The 20,697-nt window shown below is 47.7% G+C and overlaps 1 protein-coding gene and 1 long non-coding RNA gene across 5 annotated transcripts in view; one reads left to right on the forward strand and one right to left on the reverse strand.

Annotated features, from left to right (window-relative positions):
* HABP2 (hyaluronan binding protein 2) overlaps positions 1-15,592 on the reverse strand; it is a 39,647-nt gene extending 24,055 nt beyond the window's left edge. For 2 of the 4 annotated variants that reach the window (XM_037804658.1, XM_037804656.1), the window contains exons 1-2: positions 15,434-15,592; positions 979-1,015 (exon numbers count right to left, since the gene is read on the reverse strand). In XM_037804658.1, the coding sequence (XP_037660586.1) occupies positions 979-1,015; positions 15,434-15,490 (94 nt within the window). In that variant the 5' untranslated portion in view covers positions 15,491-15,592. The remainder of the gene's footprint in view (positions 1-978; positions 1,016-15,433) is intronic. The other 2 variants (XM_037804659.1, XM_037804657.1) reach the window with 1 other exon arrangement.
* Positions 14,230-18,095, forward strand: LOC119510377. The gene is made up of 3 exons (XR_005211907.1): positions 14,230-14,342; positions 16,697-16,753; positions 17,390-18,095. It is a non-coding gene; the product is annotated as an uncharacterized LOC119510377 (long non-coding RNA).
* The last annotated feature ends 2,602 nt before the right edge of the window (positions 18,096-20,697 follow it).

The following is a 20,697-nucleotide window of genomic DNA, read 5'->3' on the forward strand; positions in this document are numbered from 1 at the left end:
TCACCATCTTTGCTCAGAATAAGTCCTTGATCCAAAGTTTAGACTTGACTGCAGCCTCCGTGTGCTGTCTGCCTAGTTCTGTCCACGGGGAGCGACCAGCCCAGGCCACGACCAGAGGGTGCTGGCCTCTGCCCTGATGGGTGGTGAGGAGAGTTCTCTCCCCTGGGATTCAGAGCATCAAAGGGAGACTCAGACCCAGGGTCAGGGACAAGGGTGCGTGACGTGGCAGGAAGGAGCCGAGGCCACCCAGGCACGGTGGAGTTGCTGGGCATGGGAGAGAGGAAAGGGAGAAGGTGAGGGTGAGAGGGTGAGCCTGTGTGAGACAGGAAGGTTGTGTGTGTGTGTGAAGTGCAGGTGGTGTGCGTGGTGAGTGTGTGTTCGTGTGGTGTGGTGCATATGTGTGTGATGTGCCTGTGGTGTGGCATGTATGACCTTGGAGGTGGCTTTTCTGCTGGTGAAAGAGCAGAGCTCACAGGACATGGACCCCCGAGCCTTGAGGAGGCACATGGGAGAGGCAGAGGTGGGGGTGCTGGCTCCCCACGTAACGGGGTGGAGGGGCTGGGGGTGACACGGCCTGACCCGGCTGGCTGTTCAACCACACCACTTTTTCTTGGCCTTTCTGTCTCAGCTCAGCCACTAAAGGACTGTCTGACCTGGGCAAGTTGCTTCCCCACTCTGGGCCTTAGTTTCCTTCTCTGTAAAATGAAGAGGTTTAACTACATCAGAAGTTTGTCCCTCCATGTTCTGAGACTGGGCATCAGGGGTGTCACCCTGGACAACTCGAGATTGTGTGAAGCCTTATGCATGTGCTGCACACACAAAGTCCCAAGTGTGCATTTTCCTGGGCAAACTCCCAAAGGAACCTGTGACCACTTGAACCCTGAGGTTCCTCCGACACTCACATGCTCGGGCCCTCTTTCCTCTACCCCCGCACCAGCCTGTGGTTGGCAGAAGTCCCAGGGGGACGAGCAGACTCACCTGGGTCCAGGTCTGGGAGCAAAGACATCAGGGAGAACTGAAAAACAACACAGGGCAGAGCAAGGTGAGTCTGGGGCTCAGCCGAGCCAGCTGGGTGCCTTCCTGAGCTCCGGGGACGCTTTTGCAGGATGGCATACAGGCACAGAACCCCGGGAGCTTTCTGGTGGTTGTGGTTTGGAGGTGCCCCTGCCCTTCCTTTCCTGTGCTGGGTGGGCATCCCTTCCTGCTCAGCATGCACTCATGTCCCTTGCACCGACCTGTTGTCACGTTGGAACGTGGCTGCAAAGGTACTAACAGCCTGGTCAATTATGTGATTGTTGTATATTGAGCATTGACCCTCTGCCTGCCTGTGCATTGCTGGGTTTGATCCTTATAACAACCCTATGAGGGAGCTTTTTTCAGCTTTGTTGATACATGAGGATATTGAGGCTCAGAGAAGTTAGAATCTCTTCCTGAGGTCACACAGCTGTGAGAAGACTCAGATACACCTTCCAGTCTGGGTGATCTCCTCGGGTGACAGCTCTAAGGGGCTGGGGATGAACAGATACTTAAAACTCTCTGATGACATGACTTCTATTGTTCTTGGAATAAAAAGCAAACTCTCTCCTTGACCTACACATGCCCCCCAAACCTTGTCCTCTGTACCTTGCAAACATGGTCCAGCCACACACAGCCTCCTCTCAGAGTTTCCAAGTGGCACAAGCAAAGCTCCTCCTACCCCAGTGTCTTTGCCCCTGCAATTCCCTCTGCCTGGAATGTGCTCCCCCATGACCTTCGCTGGCTGTCAGCTGAAATGTCATCTCCTCTGAGAGGCCTTCCCTGACCACCCTATCGGCAAGACCCCCCAACCCAACCTCTAACTGTTCTGTCACTGCACTCGTTTCTTTCCTCCATGGTCCTTATCACAGTGCTCAAGTTTTATATTTGTTCATTTGTGTGTTCCCTCTCTCACTTCACCCAATTCCTAGCATGGTGCTTGGTGTATGCATCCTTCAAAAAGTGTTTGCTGAATAAAAATATAATGGCCTAATCAGTTCCCTTTAGAATGCAGTACTTACCAGGAAAAGAAAGCTTCACCTTCTAATAACTGGAATAGCTCCTTTCACTTAGATCCTGGGTGGGCACTTTTGTTCATAAAGTTTTATGGGAACCCAACCACACCCCCTCATTTACATTTTGTCTATGGCTGCTTTCTTGCTAAAGTGGCAGAGTAGTTGTGACCGATACAGTCTAGCCCCAAATATTTACTATCTGGCACTCGGCGGAAAAAGTTTGCTGACCTCTGATGTAGAGAATGCGAGTTTTCTCACTCGACAGGCTTCTTTTGGGGTCCCGGCTGCCAGAAAGCTGAGGGCAATGCCATGCATCTTCCCATCCCCACGTCGACCCGGGCAGCTTGGGATGACAGCTTCCCTGCCTGCAGCAGCAGTTTTATTTTCTGTCTTATATGAACCTTTTATTCTAGGCCACCCTAAGCCTTTTTGGAAAGTAGGCAGATGATATATTGGGAAAGATAAAAAGAAAGAATGCATCCTGATACGATGCACCAAGGGCACAGTACAACTAGCATCCTTGACAAAAATGCTAACCCTGACTCAAATTGGGAGGTACGTGTCCTATCCAAACTGTGAGATGGAAACTGTGGGTTCTTCTACAAAAACCGGCTAGCTTAGGCACTACAAAAATGCCAGCATCGTAAAAGACAAAAAGGATGGGAGGTTTGCTCTTTATTAAATGAGACTAAGGAGACATGACAACTAAATGCAGTGTGTGGTCCTCGATGGGACTCCGGATTTCCTTTTAAAAGCGATAAAGGACATTATTAGAACAGTTGGGACATTTGAATGTGAACTGACATTTTCTAATATTATTGTAATTTCTTGGGAGTGATAGTGGCATTGTGGTTGTGCAGGAAAAATGACCTTTTTCTTAGGAGATCCTGAAGCATTTAGGGGTAGGGTCTATAATTTACTTACAGATGATTCCGCAAACAAAACAAAAATAAGCATTAGAGTGAGAGCGCACAAATGTGGTAAAATGTTCACAACTGATGCATCTGTCTGGGCAATGGGTGTTATTGTGTTATCCTTTCCACTTTTCTAAAGATTTGGGGAGATTTAAAAACAGAAATTCAGGGAAGGGAAAGGAATGCAAAAAAAGGCTATTTGTGATCTGGGGCTGGGCCTCTATTTAATTACTTTGAGGTAATTTGCAGCCCTGTTTCTGCAGAGACTGAGACAACAGGTGGGTTTTGTGTTGTGGGGGGCTGGGGGCTAGGCAGCCTGCCACAGGAGGCGGGGTGGGTTCAGGTCTGTGCCAGTTTGAGTGTATTGTGTCCCCCAAATGCCATTATCTTTATAGTCTTGTGTGGGGCAGAAGTTTTGGTGTTGGTTAGATTTGCTTGGAGTGTGCCCCACCCAGCTGTGGGAGATAATTCTGATGAGATGTTCCCATGGAGGCGTGGCCCCGCCCATTCGGGGTGGGCCTTGATCAGTGGAGCTATATAAATGAGCTGACTTGGGGGGAAGAAAGAGAGTGCAGCTGGGAGTGATGTTTTGAAGAGGAGCAAGCTTGCTAGAGAGGAACGTCCTGGGAGAAAGCCGTTTTGAGGCCGGAGCTTTGGAGCAGATGCCAGCTGCCTTCCTAGCTAACAGAGGTTTTCCGGAGGCCATTGGCCATCCTCCGGTGAGGGTACCCGATTGCTGATGTGTTGCCTTGGACGCTTTGTGGCCTTAAGACTGTAACTGTGTAGCGAAATAAATCCCCGTTTTATAAAAGCCAATCCATCTCTGGTGTTTTGCATTCTGCAGCATTAGCAAACTAGGACAGATTTTGGTACCGGAAGTGGGGTGCTTTTGCTGCTGAGTTTGCAAATACCAAACATGTTGGAACGGCTTTTTAAATGGATAAGGGGGAATTTCTGGAAGAGTTGTGAGGAGCTTGACAGAAAAGGCCAAAACTGCTTTAAAGAGACTGTTTGTGGAAATATGGACTCTAAAGATACTTCTGATGAGGACTTGAACAGAAATGATGAATGTGTTGTAAACTGGAAGAAAGGCGATCCTTGTTTTAAAGTGGCAGAGAATTTGGCAAAATTGAGTCCTGGTGTCAGATGGAAGGAAGAATCTGGAAGCAACAACTTGGAATACTTAGCTGAGGAGATCTCCAGACTACGTGTGGAGGACGTATCCTGGCTTTTCCTTGCAGCTTATAGTAAAATGCGAGCAGAGAGAGAGAAACTTAGAACTGAACTCTTGGGTTCAAAGAAACCAGAAGTTGATGGCTTGGAAAATTACGGGCTTCCAGTGGGTAGAATCCCAGAAGCTACAGCCCAACCTGAGGACAAGCCAAGATTGGATAAGGAGTTAAGCAGAAAGGATTTGTGGAAACTCCTATTGTCTGATGGCTTTGACCCCTGCATGCTTCATGCAAAGCCAACAGAATTTTTGCGAGATCTTTATAGACGGAGCCATTGCTGGTCTGGACTGGAGGAGACAGACAAGGAAAAAATTAAAGGAAAAATCTCTTCAAAGACAGAGCCATGGAGGTTGAGGTCTGGAGTCAAGAGGTTTAGGGCTGGGAGAGCGGAGCAGCCCACATGCATGGAAAGGGTGAGTTTGCCCTGGAGGTCGAGGGCGGGCTTTCCGCCTCGATGCTCTGGAAGAGTTTTGCCACCTCAGGTCCCAAAGAGGGTGGAGCACATTTCCAGGGAATTGGGGAGAGCCTGGCTGCCACCACACTGTTCTGAAGGGGTTGAGCGTGTGACCCGGAGATGGAAGGGAATCCGGGAGCTGCCCCGATGTTTGAGGAGGGTGGGGCCGAGAAGGTGGTCTCCCCAATGTGTGGAAATGTTGGAGCACTCACCCAAGCGTTTGGAGAGGAACGGGCTGCAGAAAAGGCCCTTGGGAAGGGTTAGCCTCCCACTCTCTCAAGCCCCAAGGATGCAACATTATTCTGTAAATGACTCTCGGACTTTGAAATCTAATGGACTTTGTCCTGTGGGTTTTAGGAACTGTTTTGCTCCTGTTAACCCTGTTTTCCTTACTGTTTCTCCTTATGGCAATGGAAATGTTCATCCTATGAATGTCTCTCCTTTGTGTATTGGAAGCACATAACTTGTTCTAGGTTCACAGATCCACAGCTAGAGGGGAATTATGCCTTAGAACTGACCAAGCCTAAACTGATTTTGATGGGATTTTGTACTTAACTTTTGTTACTGAAATGATTTAAGTTTTTGTGAAATGAATGTATTTTGTATTTGGAAAGATAATGCCATTTTGGGTTCCAGGGGGTGGAATGTGCCAGTTTGAGTGTATTGTGTCCCCCAAATGCCATTATCTTTATAGTCTTGTGTGGGGCAGAAGTTTTGGTGTTGGTTAGATTTGCTTGGAGTGTGCCCCACCCAGCTGTGGGAGATAATTCTGATGAGATGTTCCCATGGAGGCATGGCCCCGCCCATTCGGGGTGGGCCTTGATCAGTGGAGCTATATAAATGAGCTGACTTGGGGGGAAGAAAGAGAGTGCAGCTGGGAGTGATGTTTTGAAGAGGAGCAAGCTTGCTAGAGAGGAACGTCCTGGGAGAAAGCCGTTTTGAGGCCGGAGCTTTGGAGCAGATGCCAGCTGCCTTCCTAGCTAACAGAGGTTTTCCGGAGGCCATTGGCCATCCTCCAGTGAGGGTACCCGATTGCTGATGTGTTGCCTTGGACGCTTTGTGGCCTTAAGACTGTAACTGTGTAGCGAAATAAATCCCCGTTTTATAAAAGCCTATCCATCTCTGGTGTTTTGCATTCTGCAGCATTAGCAAACTAGGACAAGGTCTCAAGTGGTTCCTGGGCCTGGCGGCTTGACAGGGGAGGGTCTGGAGCCTGGACCCCTCTGTGAGCGAGTGCCAGGGCTGTGCCGAAAGAAGGGACCCGGGAGGGTTGAGTAGAGTCCTGACCCCTGGCTCACATGCACCTGCCCCAGCTGTCGCACTTGGCCTGGATCCTGGTGGACAGGGCGTGTCCCTGTCTGCCGGTCTCCACCTTGCCCCCAGGAGATGCGGCTTCATGCTTCTATTTGAGCCATGCCTGGCTATCTTTAGCCCTGGAGAGTGGGAAGGACAGGAGGGAGGACATCTGGGACCTCCCTCCTCAGGTCGCAGTAGGGAAGGGTCCTTCAGGCCCGGTCCCGGACCTTGGCTCTGGCTGGAGCCCAAGGGACAGCCAGGTGCTGTGCTGCCCACCGCCAGCAGGTGGCAGACGCGCTCTTTCCAGGAGCTGGCACGCAGGAACCCAAACAAAAAGAAAGCTGGACCTTCCCGGCTGGGCTGGCCCTCCAGATCCCAGCAGCTCTCAGCTTGGGCTGCATTTTTTGGTGTGGTCTCAGGAATCCGAAGCAAGCCCACTCATCTTGTGAATCACTGTGTCCAGCTGGCAGCCCAAACACCAGAACTGGACATCTGGGGGATGTGAAGGGAAAAGCCAGGCCAATAGCCGGTTACCTAGACCTCGTGATGTCACACACCTGTATCGCTGAAAACTAGTCTGGATGACAGTGGGGGTGAGATGGAAGGACACAGTATTTCCCTCCTTTCATCCCATCAATCTGTCCAATTTTCCACAAAGACAGGAAAAGGGTAGAAGAACGCTTACTCCTGGGACTTGCAAATCCAAAGGGGAAGATTGATGATGATCGTTGATGATTGAAGAAGCAGCTACTGTTGATGGTGACGATGACAGTACGATCTCAGTTAACATTTATTAAGTGCTGACAACGTACCAATGACTGTGCTAAATGCTTTACATGAATTTTGTTTCCTTTATTGAACACAACTTGATAATTTAGGTACTATAATTATGTCCACTTTAGAGGTGAGAAAACTGAGGTTTGCAGAGATTAAGTTGCCCAAAGTCACTTAGCTAGTAAATGCTGGAGCCCCAGGCTATAACGGAGCCAGTCTTACACAGAGTCCTTGACCTTAACTGCCCTTGCCATGTGGGTGAGAGAGCAGAGAATATGCAGACGCCCACGGTGTGCCTGGGTTGCAGTGAAGAAATGGAGGGGTGTTAAGAGAAGAGTTCCCTAACCATCAGCGTGCCAGGACCCTGGGCTAGGGAAACGACGGGGGTTCCTGTCCTTGGAAAGCTTGAAGACAGGCCTGTCCAGACTGATCCAGAGCTGGCAGGCCACAGAGAGCCACCCACCCCCTGTGACAGCTGCAGAAGTTATGAAAGTCAACTCCAGCCTCAGCCAGGCCACCACAGCAACTACATCACAATGAAGAGCTCCCAGATCAAAAGACAGGAAAGCCTTTATCAGAACCCACAGAACTGTACATGCAAAGAGTGAACTATGGACTTCAATTACTAATAACATATCAATATCTGCTCATCAACTATAACAAATGTACAACACCAATGCCAGAGGTTAATAGTAGGGGAAGCTAGGTGTATATGGGAACCCACTGTACTTTCTGTACAATTTTTCTGTATACTTAAAAATGCTCTAAACATATAGTCTTTCATTCAAAAAAAAACAAAAAAAAAGCATGCAAGCCCACTTCTTCCTTCCCATCAGTTCCCATTCCCAACTGGGCTAAAGCAGCATGTGGTCACAATCCACCCAGCTCCTTTCAGAGGACCAGAAACAGCTGCTTCTTGCACATGGCCTGGTGGGCTCCTTCCAATAGATCAGAGAACTATAGATCACACTGCTGGTCCATCCACCCCATACCTGGGCTTTCTCAGTGGAACGGTGGCTCAAGGCTGTGGCCTTCCTGAGGTTAGGAGCAGGCCCTTGGCAAGGCTAAATGCCCCCCAGTTGCTGGTCAGCACATCTCAAGGCTTGGGTGCCTTCTAGGATAGGGTTGGTAAGTGGGTCTAAGGGGTTGCAGGGTGGGCCCCCAAAAGATATGTCCAAGTCCTACCCCTGGAGTCTGGGAATGGGAATTATCTGGAAAAAGAGTTTGCAGATGTAATGAAGTTATGCATCTTGAGATGAGATTGCCTAGATTATCTGGGTGAACCCTAATAATCACAGTGTCTTGTGAGGGAGATGGAAGGAGATTACACACACCGACAAGCAGGAGGCCTGGTGAAAAGGGAGGCAGAGATGGAGTGATGCGGCCACAAGCGAAGGAATGCTGGGAGCCACCAGAAGCTGGAAGAGGCTGGGAACGGATTCTTCCCTCAGTCCTCCAGAGCGAGCATGGTCCTGCCAACACTTTGATTTCAGACTTCCAGCCTTGCAACTGCATGAGAGTAAATTTCTATTTTCTTAAACCACCAAGTCTGTGGTGATTTGTTATGGCTGTCGGAAGAAAACCAATACAGTGGGGAGGGCAGGGAAGGACACAGAGGGAAGGGATCCAGGTCTGAGTCTTACTGATTTATGATGTAATCTCTTCTTGGGGGTGGGGCACCCCAAGTTCTAATCCACTGTGCTCTGTCTTTAATCCAGTGAATAATTCAACTCAGGTTCTTCCCCTACATTTCAGAACTCCAAATCTTCTGGATACCAAAATGGCAGAGGCTGAAAGTTGCTGTATTCAGGAATTAGCTGATAGAAAATGTTTTCTTCCAGTTTTCTCAGAGGATCGGGAGGTGAAGATGTGGGGCCAGACCTGTCCTTTGGGGCCAGTGGCTCATCTTGGAATCAGTAGCAGAAAAATCTTCCATTGGTAGTTGAGAGGTTGGAACTCATTTCCCACAATGCCTTTCTCTCAGGTGTGCTACCACGTGTCTGGGCCACTGGTCCCCAGGAAAGGATTCCATTACTCCTGAGGCCAGCCAGGCAGGAGACAGCCGTACACCATGGCCAAGTATGGCTGCCAGGCTTGAAGGTGGACCAGGGCCAAGTGTGCAGAGCTCAGCAGGGCAGGCCCTACTGCTGGACAAAGAGCTCCAGGCCAAGAAGAGTGGCAGAGGTAGCAGAGGGTGAAGCAGCCAGTGCCTGGTCACCAGCTCAAATCCTGCCTTGTGCCATCTTCCCGCCCCGGCATCTGCAGGCGGCATGAGCTGTGCCATGAGAACAGTTGTGCCAAGTCCCTGAGTCCTTTGATTATGAGGAATCCTATCCTTCCTGCTTTCTATACAAGCTACTCAGTGCTGCCTTGGGATGGGTGGGTTGGTACACTGTGGGTTTGCTTTAATCCGAAGCTCAGGGCAAGGAGGAGAAGGCTATGATGGGGGCATTTGGAGGCCAAAGGAGAAAGCACTGGCCAGCAGTCACCATGGGTTCCTTGTTGGGAGCCTGGGTGAAACCATCCACAGAACCACAGAGATGAGCCAGGAGGTATTGTGCAGAGGAGCCGGCCGAGACCCTTCACCTACAGCAGAGAAAACTGAGACCCAACAGGGTGATGTGGCTTGTGCAAGGATGCGAGTGCATTGGAACAATGTGTCTCCTGGCTCTGAGACCAATCACCTGTGCCTGGCTCAGAGGGACTCAGTGTGGCTGAGCTCAGAGCTGGCCCTCTCAGCCCCCGGCCCAGTTAACTGACGACTGGGCTGCAGCTTCCGTGGCACTAGCAGGTGGAGATGGGCAGGGGCAGGTGGGCAGAGAGAAGAGCCCTGTCTGCAGACCTGGGGAAGTTCCAATTTTAATGCACTGGTTCTCAAACACGATGCACATGAAGATCCTCTGAGGAGGATTCCCTGGCCCCTACCTGCAGAGGTTGTGCTTCCATGGTAGGTGTGGGGTGTGTCCAGAACATGCTTTTTCAACCAGCATCCAGGTGACGGCTCTCAGCCACACTTTGATTATACCTCTTAGGTCTGAAGCTGCTGGCCAGGGAGACTTGCAGGCCTATCTTTCCCCTGGTGCAAGTTGCTGAATCAATCTGGGCCTCAGTTTCCCCAACTGTAAATGTTAGCCTTCCCTTAGCCAATCTGGTGTTTTATTCCAGGGCATTTGGCTTCTGAGGAGCAGTGTGGCACTTGCATTGGATTACTCTTCAGGAAGCACTTGGTGAGAGAGAACTGTACCAATTGATTATCCCAGGGCTTGGCTCAAACTGACTGGGTATGGGGGAGATGGGGTTTCAAAGGTTAGAGAGTGAGACCAGGACAAGGAAATTAGATAAAAATACGCATTTCTGGATGTGATGATGCACTTGGAAGCCCTTTGAAAAGGCAAATGAGCAAAGAAAATCTAAGAATGGGCTATGTCTGACACCCACCAGGCCTTGACTTTCTTGGTCCAATCACCCTCCGTAAACAGCCCAGGGGGTCAGAGAAGGAACTACCCACTGCCATAAGCCAACTCCGTGGCTGAAGCCCTCTGCTCTTCTGCCTTCTCCATGGTGTGGAATGTGAAGCCCCGGTGGTAGCTACTAGAAATGATTTGGGGGAGGTGCCAAGCCAGGGCACAAAATAACAGAAGCACAGTGTGAGAAAGATGTTCCCTTCTCATGCTAACCCCAACCATTCCCATCCCAGCACAGGGCAAGACTTGGGGTGGTGTTGCCGTGTCTCTAATGCACCTCCAGTGCTTGCTAATCTCCCTTTTCAACAAAGAGAAACGGGCTCCAGGCTCCATTTGAGTATGGCAAACAGTAGCCAGTTAGAATTCGATGACGTCATTTTGCTTTCTTTGATTTGCCATTTATAGTAGTGACAGTTTCCTTTAAAAATAAATGTATTTAGGTAGAGAAAAGGTGAGTCTGTTTAACAAAAGTATTAGGTAAATAGTTCAGACTTTGGCAAATTTTCTGAAGATAGATCCATTCAAGACTTGACATTACTGAACTAATTGTTTAGCTCCCTGGCAAGACGTGATCCTTTAGGCATTAGAACGAAAGGTATCCGGGTCCACAGAAAGAGCCTCGAGGTATGAGGACGCTCATATTTATCTGCTGCCCGAAGCTGGCGTCTGAGGCCAGGGCCCAGGATGACAGCTTTGATATCACATTGAACAGTTTCATTTGTTTTGAGCCAGGGCCTGGCAAATCGAGCTGCAGAAGAGGGATTATGAGCATGGAATTGGCATGGGGCAGAGCTGGGTTCGAATCCCAGCTCTGTTACCTCGCACAGGTATGATCTTGGGCAGATTATTTAACTTCTCTGTAGCTTAATTTCTGAACTATAAAATGAAAACAACAATAGTCCCTGCCTCATAGGGTTGATGGGAGCTTAAAAGTGATAATAAATGTAAAGCACACAGTACCTGGAATATAGTAAAGACTTAAGTTGATGTTGCTGCTTTTGTTGTTATTATTATTATTACTAACCACTGTTGTGAGTGAGCTTGGATATATATATATATTACATAAATACATATATATGTAATATATACATATATACCTGTGTGTGTATGTGTGTGTGTGTGTGTGTGTGTGTGTGTGTGTGTGTGTGTGTGTGTGTATGTATCCCCAAATTGCTCAGTGAGCCCTGGGGAAGTTTCCAGCTGGGGAGAGCTCACTCAGCACAAACTCTTCCTGGAACTAGTTTGTCAGGTCATAGTCACATCACACCAATGCCCTCCTCCCACCATTTTTCCTGGGATCTTTGCCAGGTCCTAAGCCAGGAAACCTTGTTATATTAATTATGAAGAAAAAGCATGTTTTATTTAAAATCCCGGCTGCCGAATATTCTACATGCTGTTTCTCTGTGACAGCAGAATTGCTTTTGCATTTAGGAAACCCTAATGAATTTAAAATATAAATATACCCATGCCTATATACACACGTGATTTCCTGCAACCAGGTTTCCCTGAATACCAGTATACGCTGCCAAAGCTAATGAGTTGGACTCATGCTTAAGATCAGTTAAAAAAAATAATGTCTAAGAAGTTGCAGTGAAATCCAATCCCTCCGTAAGGCCGTATGGATTAAACATGGAGGCTGTCTCTCCTAGGTCTGGAAGAGACCCTGACATTCTGAAGTATTACGGCTTTGTGAAGGGTGGCTCGAATTTTCTCATCACAGGCCTTGCTTGGTCCTGGAAGCCGTGCAGATTCGGAATGTTTGAATTAGTCAGGATGCTGAGCCCAGGTACTTGCCCATCCAAAGCCACCATGCACCATGGATCCAATGCTCCAACTTCCAGACACACACACACACACACACACACACACACACACACACACACACATGCATACACATACATACATGCTCTTCTCTCTCTCTCCAAGGCAGAACCTGCAGGTAGCCTACATCAGCCCAGCAGAAAGGGTGTCTGCAGTAGGGAGGGGTGGTGACTGTGGAATCTGGGTGGCTCATGCCTCTTCTAATAATGGCAGCAGTTACTGCTTTGCTGCTCCAGGGAGGGTGCCATGCACAAACGTAAGCCTGTGTTACCAGAATGTTGAATAGTCAAGAAAAGCTAGAAATCTGTGTCTTTGTGTGAAATGTTCTGATTTTCAAATGTCACCAAACAAAGTCAAAGAAAATTAAAATATTCTTCTGGCCAGCCTTCTACCCACCAAATAAAACTTGGCTGTGGACAGAGTGTATCCCCACACTGTCAATTTGCAACCTCTGGTCTATGCAAATAATTTGAGGCTTTATTCCCGGAGGATTCTAGGGATCCCAGGATTTAAGTTCTGTGGTTTAAAAAAGCCCAGAAATGCAAGAAAACAACCATTTTAATTTTAAGTCCCCTTCCTGGGAGAGGAGAAGCTATTGTCTTCCCCCATCCCCGGAACAGACCCAGATAAGCCAGGACAGGTCTGATGAGCTCTGTCACCTGCTTCTGATCCTGGAAGAGGTCAAATTCCATTCGGCAAGGCCCGAGGACCCCAAGTCACTTTAAGAACCACAACAAGAGGAGATTCCTAAAACCTGGAGGCACTCAGCATCTTTCACACAGTTGAGCCGTCCTCCTGCAATGGACAAGGCAAAACCCCGGAGTGGGACAGACCTGGATGCAACTCTGGCCGGGCCTCTTACTCGCTGTCTGACCGTGAGAAAGCTAGTTTAACATCTCTGGGCTTGCTTCATTGTCCAATACTCTTCCGGGGTGAGGTTAATGCACATTCAGAGCCTCCCAGCAAAGTTTCTGACACAGGGCAGGTGCTCAAAAACCCTAAGTAGGGAGTAGAACAAGGAGGTTGTGAACGATATAGTCCTGGAGTTCATGCAGTGATATTGGACCCATATCTCTTTGGCTGTTCTAATGAAGTGGATATTGGAACAAAAATCTAAGTTAGAGATGATCCCCAAAGGAAGTCATCATAAATGTGTGATCTGAATTCATGGGAGAGTATCCAAGCATCTTTCTAATGGGCGGCAACCACAGATCTTGGTTTTCCTGAGAGTTTCCAAGGCACCTGGAGTCCATTATGCTCCATGCCGCAGAGAGGCTCCTTGTTCCTTTGGGGAGGGCCGGGACCTGCAGCTATGTGGACTGGAGAAACCTCCTCCTTGGCCAGGGCTCCAGTGGAGGAGACCCAGTCTGGATGGACACAAGCTCAGCTCTGTCACTTCCCAGCTGCAGGACTCAGGGCCCAGTTTTGCACGCTCTCTACAGCTCAGCTCCTCATCTGTAGAATGGGAACAATGACAGAACTAATTCTCTGTGCCTTCCAGGGGATGAGCTGATCCATGCAAGCCCAGGGCCCAGGACTTGGCACACAGGACTCCTCATTTAATGGCAGCAGTTGGCTATTGGGTTTAGCTACGTGGGCGGGAGAGGCTGCTCAGCCCATCTGGCTGTGTGGCTCTTTCCCCACCACATGATGCCTTGAACTCTCCAAAGCATCTCAGCTAATTGGCCCCTTTCCCCTGGATTTCTGTACGGGCCTGTGGAACGCAACCCGCCTTCCCGACCACCTGTCTGGTCCACATCTGGGTAGGAAAACATTCCAAAGCCCTGACTCCTCCCTTTGGAATTTACTAAGCTCATAGCCTGAAGCCTATCTCTCATATTTTCCCTTTTATCCATTATTGACTTATAATTTCATCGCTAACCCTAAAAATTCACTGGGACTTGCAAAAAAAGGGATTTTTTGGGACCATTATCTTTTTTGTGAACTTCAAACAGACTGCGTCTGACTCTTCTCCTTGTCTGCGAACTTTAGGATCTAATTCTTTCTGACTGGTACTTTCTCTGGGCCCCTTGTGGGCCTCTGATAATTCCTACCACCTCTTTCTAGACTGATGGAGTTTTTACTGGTGTTTTTATCGTGTCTCAGCTCCAGATGTCCAACAAGCAATCAAATGAGGACGAGGGCTTGATAACAATCTGTAATTGCAGCCACTGCACACACACAAGTCATAATTTGAAAAGAAATCCCTCTCAGAAGTGAGTCACCTGGCAGCTTAATCTGGGGCTAAGGTGTTTGAGTTAACCTAATGGGGAGGAGAAGCTGTTTTAAAAACATGCTAATCAGAAAACCTGGACTCTAATCTGCTTCCTGCAAGAACAGCTCTCTGGAGAAGAATGGTAAGTAAAATGCAAAGGTACTTAATAAGATAAGGAGATTATGAGTGCTATTTCAGTTCAGCCCCTGCCCGCCCTCTACCACCCCTTCCCCGCCAAGGGGCACAGTCTCTGATTTTTATAGCTCAGTTGTGTTCAGTTTTTGGAAATTTTCAAGGAAAGAAGCTAACATTGATTGAAAGCCACAGGCATTACCTCATTTAGTTATTTATCGCTTGTGTTATAGAAGAGGAAACTGAGGCTAACAGAGATTCCGCAGCTAGAACGCTGCAAAGCTGCGATTCAAGCCCTGGCTCCAAAGCCCACACTCATTCCTCAGACCATGTCCCTAGTGGAACTTCCAGGAGGCTCCATTTCTGTTGAAGGCCCTCTCTCATGTGCCCACGAGATCCAGCAGATACTCTTGGACCACTAAGGCACAGCGCAGGAGCTGACATGGCAACCCACAGGGTCCTCGGGGCTCCACTCAAGAATCTCCGGTGTCTCTTCCCTGCTCACCACAACCACCCCCGGCCCCTGCTCATCCTCTCTGCCCCATCTATTGTGGGCATGCAGAAGAAAAAGGAGGAAAAGTACCAGCCACAAAGCATTTCCCCAAACATAATCCATCTGAGCAAAACTGCTGCCAGGATCATTTGCAGCCAGCAGGTTTCCTCTCTGAGGCCAAAGTTTGGGGGTTCTTACCCTGGTGCCCACCAGATGTGGTTGGACAACTGGGTGTGTGTGTTTGCATGTGCATGTACTTGCGTTTTTCTGGGGGAAGGGTTTGTTGCTTTCGACAGCTTCTCAAAGGGGTCTCCATGATCCACCCCATTACAACATACTACCTTAGTGGATTGTCCAAGCTCTCCCCCTTTGTTGGAAAGCATTCACTGAGGCTGTGCTCCCAGAGGGCTCAGCTCAGTTGCACGTCTCCTCGGAATTGGCTGCTCAACAGCAAGCCAGGTTACAGGGTATTAGCTCTTAAGCTCTGGACATATTCAACTTGGCAACACCAACAATTCACAACTACAGTGGGTCACCACTCCCAGCTGGTTTGGTCTTCCTAAATAACCTCAGTCTCCCAACTCCAGATATTTGGAAAGAACACTTACCCCGAAGGTGGCCTTTCCCATCAGAGCCATTAGAAGCAGAACGCGGAGATGAGACATTCTGGCAAACACCTTTGCAGTTTAAGGACTCGTGTTTTGCTCTAAGTAGTTTCTTCTGTTGTCTATGCCTTTGGGTGGGGGTGGGGGGTTGTTAGTGTCTAAGGATTCAGGAACAAATGAAGAGAATGCAAATTATTAACTCAGCATCAAATACTGTTTAATGTTTAATGTTTTGCAAACCACCTATCTTGATTAAACAAATGGTAACTTTGGGGTTGGGCTGAGTCATGGGGTGGTTTCTTTGCGGGGTGGGGAATGTCTCCAAAGAAAGTGGCATGGGTAAGGAGTCCCCTGGTTTCTGGGTGCACGGTGTGTGTGTGGTGGTGGTGGGGGGGTGGGTAGGTACCAGGTTGGGAAGTAGGGACTGAGTGTTCAGTGTGGAAAATCTCACGTATAATAGCATCCCAGCCACAGGGTGACAAGATTTATCAGGGAATTCTCCTGCCACAGGCTCCTGCCACTGTTGATGCAGACAGAATGTTATCTGATTCATCAAATCTCAGACAGAATTAAGGCATGGATGGGCTCTTAATAACATCATGCTTTATATTCATGAAAGATAAATTAAAGGATGCAAAACTGCTATTGACAAACATTGATTCCGGATCCTTTGAAGTGTTGCCCATGGTTGCATGTCTGCTTCAAAAGATTTCTTTTAAATCTCCTTACATAAGGTTTTAATTTTTATTTTTTTCCTCCTTGCATTAAAGTCTTTCTTTGATCAAAAAACAAAACAAAAACCACAATGGTCATATTTAGGGGCAATTGTTTCCTATGTCCCTTACAGAGATGAAGGAGGCAGACATGACCTTTACCCTTAGGGCAGACACATTCTGGCAGATGGGGAGATGGGGAGGACAGCAAAAAACTAAATTATATTAGTTAGCGATAAAATGCTAAAAAGAATGAGTGGGAGGTTGCCATAGGCTGGGAGGTGGCAATGGTGGCTCAGCAGTCACTGGTGTGATGCAGAGGAGACTAGTGGTGCTTATTCTGATCACAGAGCAAGACCCAAAGAGGGGTGCACGTGGGGTGTTGGCTATTTTCCAGATTCAACACTAGTGTCCTCATAGCATCTGTACAGTAGAAAGCATAGATATGGAAAATTTTCAGGCACGTCAGATTTCTCCATCACTCATGTGACCTAAGTGTCTCTTTTTCCCTCTACTGACTCTGGTGAACTGTTGACCTTCTGACTTTGTGTAGAGAATCACAGAAAACAAACCAGAAGCTTTTCTTCCTGTGGCAACAGGAAGTGACCTGGTGAGTTTGCTGTTTATCTTCGTAATCCGGATTATTTTCCCTGACATGTAATCTTCCCTTTATTTCAAGCAAAAAGGGAACAATTTTGCTCTTTCTGTAATAACCACAGGCCCCTCACGTATTGCCTCCTATTTCTCTAAAGTTTTGTTATCATGACAATGTGAAATTGAATAAATCTCTACTCTTAGCCCCAAAGGAGAGTATCTCTAAAAGATACTTAATCCTTTTAATTTAGGAGGACAAAAGGGCTGGTTTATCCTGTAACATGTCTTTATCTGAGGAGTTGGAACAAACACACCCGAATCTGTTTTATTTAAATCCAAACACGGAGACTTTGCCCTCATCCCAGTGGGACTTTCAGGTGTTATCTAGATGGTCTATTCTCTCTGGCACCCTGGGTGACATTTTCTCACGTGTTGGGTTACCTGTGGCTGAAGGGGACCCTGTCCGGCCATTGGGAGGCCTTGGGAGTCTGGGTCTCTAGTGGTCTGAATTTTCCACCCTAAGGAAATGCTTTCTCACAATGCACTTTCCAGATACCACCCTTTGATGTACGGGATTAGGGATTGCTTTTATACAGCAGCCAACTGTTGGGCCCGAACAGACCCATATCATGTTTATTTGTTTTTCCTCCAGTGAAAGTCATCTTCCTGCCAAGGCTTCGGTGTGGGGAGGCAGCATCGAAGAGTTACAAAAGCACAACTTGGACTCAAAAGAGACCTGGAGTTGAGCCCCAGCTCTGCCACATCCCTGTTGTTTGATGTTGGATAAGTCGTTTACCCTCTCTGGCTTCAGTTTCCTCACCTGTAAAATAAGGATAATATAGTTCTACTTCATGACATTCCTGAGAAGTGTATATGTGAAAGCAAAGGAATAAGGTGCTTAGTGCAACAGCTGACACACAGAAGAACTTTGCAGAACACACTAGCTTTGATGTCAGGAAAGTTTTTTGGGGATGGTACTTGCTGAGCCCCCAAACTGTCCGAGACGAAAGGCCAGGTGCTCAAGGAGTCCAGTCTCCAACCTAGGGGAGGAATGACTGCCTTCTTGGAGGGAACCCTTATCTCATTAGATCTTGCTAAGACAGCAGCCAGCAAACCTGTTTTGCAAAAGACAAGAGAGTAAATACCTTAGGTGTTTTTGAGCCCTATATTTCCTATTGCAGCTACTCAGCCTTGCCATTGGAGCAAAAACAGCCATAGACAATACTTATGCATTGCTGTGGTCCAATAAAGCTGTATTTACCCAAACAGGAGGCAAACTGAATTTGGCTCATGGGCCGTAGTCTGCTGTCCACTGCTCTAGGAGAACGTAATTCAAAAGCAGTCAAAGTCTTGCACAACCGAAGGGGGCACCGTTCACATGGAAAAGCATTGTGAGGGGCCCTGGACCGTTGGCAACACTGCAGCACTGTGTCACATCCCTCAGAGTGTTGACCTAGAAGTTACACGCCACGCCCACTCCCCGCCCCGACCCTGGGGAACCATCAGTACTTTCTCCTCTAGATCATTAGTCATTCATCCTACAGCACTTATTGGGCACCTTCCATGTGCTGGGCACATTTTGGATGAATAGCCCCAGTCTGTTTTTGGTCTGATCAGATATGGCTGGAGCCACAAGTGTGGCCAGGCCGGCCTGGGCCCATGGGGCAGACATGATAGGTGTTGTGTTGGAGTAGGAGTGTGAAGGCAAAAGCCAGACTGCCATTACAGAAACCATAAACTCCACAAGGTAATTAAGCTGAACTCCAAATTTATTGTCAATCTTCCTGTTGGTCAAAGAAAAAAGAAAAAAATTGATAATTTGACGTGATTTACATCCTACATAAGTCAGTTTTACAGGAAAATTTAAGTTTTTTCCTATGGTCAATTCCAAGTCAGTTTTGAGTTTTAAAAAACCTTATCAGCTGGCAAGCACAGGTGGAGCTGGGTAAATAGGGTGGAGAGCCCAGCTGATGCTTTGACAGTCTGGAATTCCAGGCGACTCCTTGGCATGGTCCGAGGCTGAGCCTAGAGGACAGATGAACCAGTGATACAAACCCTTACCTTTTTCTGAGCAGCAGATGTTCAGTCTCCAGCACATAGCAGGTGCCCAAGAAATACCAGTGAGATGATGGCAGGAATGAAGAGCCTGTTCCAGTCCTCTCCATCTGATAAAATGGCACCAGTATACACGGGGCTTTTCAAGTTGGAAAACTGGAAATCATATTGGTGTCCCCCTTTCCTTTCCTGCCCCAAATTCAACTCAACAGCTTATGTCTACCTCCAGAAAGAGCCTCGAATCCTTCCACCACCTTGCCCACCTTGCCCCCACTCCTGTCCAAGCCACAGCGTCTCCTGCGAGCCTCCTGCAGTAGCTCCATCCTGCTCCTCCTGCTTCCACTCCTGCCTCGTGGTATATCCATTCTTCACCATCCAGGAGAGCTTATTTTATACAAACCAAATCAGATTATGTCACGCCCATTCTTGAAGCTCTTGAATATCTCCCATTGTACTTCACTTAGAATAAAATCACAGATTGTTGTCAAAATCCTGCTTGATTTGGCCTCTGCTTAGTCTCTGGGCTCATTATCACTCATGCACTGTTCTTCACCGCTCCGGGCACCTGTTGTGCACCCTGCTGTATCCTTATCCCCTAGCACGGGGGCTGGAAGGGAGTTAGTATCCATAAATATTTGTTGGATGGATGGGTGAATAGGGGGAAGGAAGGAAGGAGGGAGAGAGGGAAGGATGAAAGAACTCTGGGCAGCCACGTTTGATCAGAAGACAGAGACCTCTCTTTTGACAAGGGCTTAGAGCCAAACCATGGACTCCAAATTCAGAGTTGCCTCCTCTTACCAAAATAGACCCCAGCTTTTCATCATTGGTGGTTCAGGCTCCTGTGGCCTCTGGGGTTTGGAAAGATATAAGAACTCAATGTGGTGCAACTGTGCAGCCTCCAAATGCAGCTTAGCTCAATATGAATTAAATAATACCTCAGGATCTTCACACAATAATTGATCTGCCCATTTGTACTTCTTTCCTTTCTTTAATCTTTCCGTGGAGTTTCAATCTTCCCTCTTGCATTTTAAATTTTCTCTGTTCAGTGGTTGTCTATGGCAGTGATTGTATTTTTTTGTCCCAATCTCTCCCCTCCCTTCAATCAGTTGTACAGAAACACGAGTTCCCCACCTTGGATCTCCAGCTTCACAAAGAACTATCACCTGGGCTCTGTGATGCTTCTTGTTCTAAGTGCATCTTTGATTTATTAAACAGTATTCAATAAGATTCTGCATGCATTTTGCATGTTGGAAAGTTTCCACCCCACCCCACCCCCCCTTTTTCATTGTATTAGAAAATCTGAAAGAGAGGAGGGATCTTGAGATTTGGGTGTCCCTTCTGTCTAGACTAGTCGGCTGTCTGAATAAAGAGTGTGCTGTGATATTTTCAAAAGCCTTTTCACTTTTGGGGAAGGCAGACTTCTGAGAACCTCTTTAAAACATACTTCTTCTAGACACTGCCCAGCATCATACTCATCGCTAAGCGCACTTGCATGCCAGCTCTGCAGCATGGTGGCAAGAGCCTGGGTTTGACATCAGACAGAACCAATGGCAAAGCCATTTACTTGCTGTGTGATAGTGGGCAAGATGCTTAACCTCTCTGAGCCTGGCTTGAATATGTTTTGGTGTGGATTAGATGAGATGATATATGTAAAAGTGCCTGGTACACAATAAGTACTCAATTTATGTTAATTTTTTAAAGTGGTTTTATTGAGATAAAGGCACATACCATACAATCCATCCAAAGTGTACAGTGTCTTCTAGTATATTCACAGAGTTGTGCATTCATCACTACAGTCAATTCTAGAACATTTTCACCCTCAAGAGGGTTCATTATGTTATCCTGTTCCATGTTTCATCCTCTGGATTTCCTTCTAGTGATATACATGACACTAAACTTTCCCTT

Source organism: Choloepus didactylus, chromosome 15 (genome assembly GCF_015220235.1).
Source record: "Choloepus didactylus isolate mChoDid1 chromosome 15, mChoDid1.pri, whole genome shotgun sequence".
NCBI classification, from domain to species: domain Eukaryota; kingdom Metazoa; phylum Chordata; class Mammalia; order Pilosa; family Megalonychidae; genus Choloepus; species Choloepus didactylus.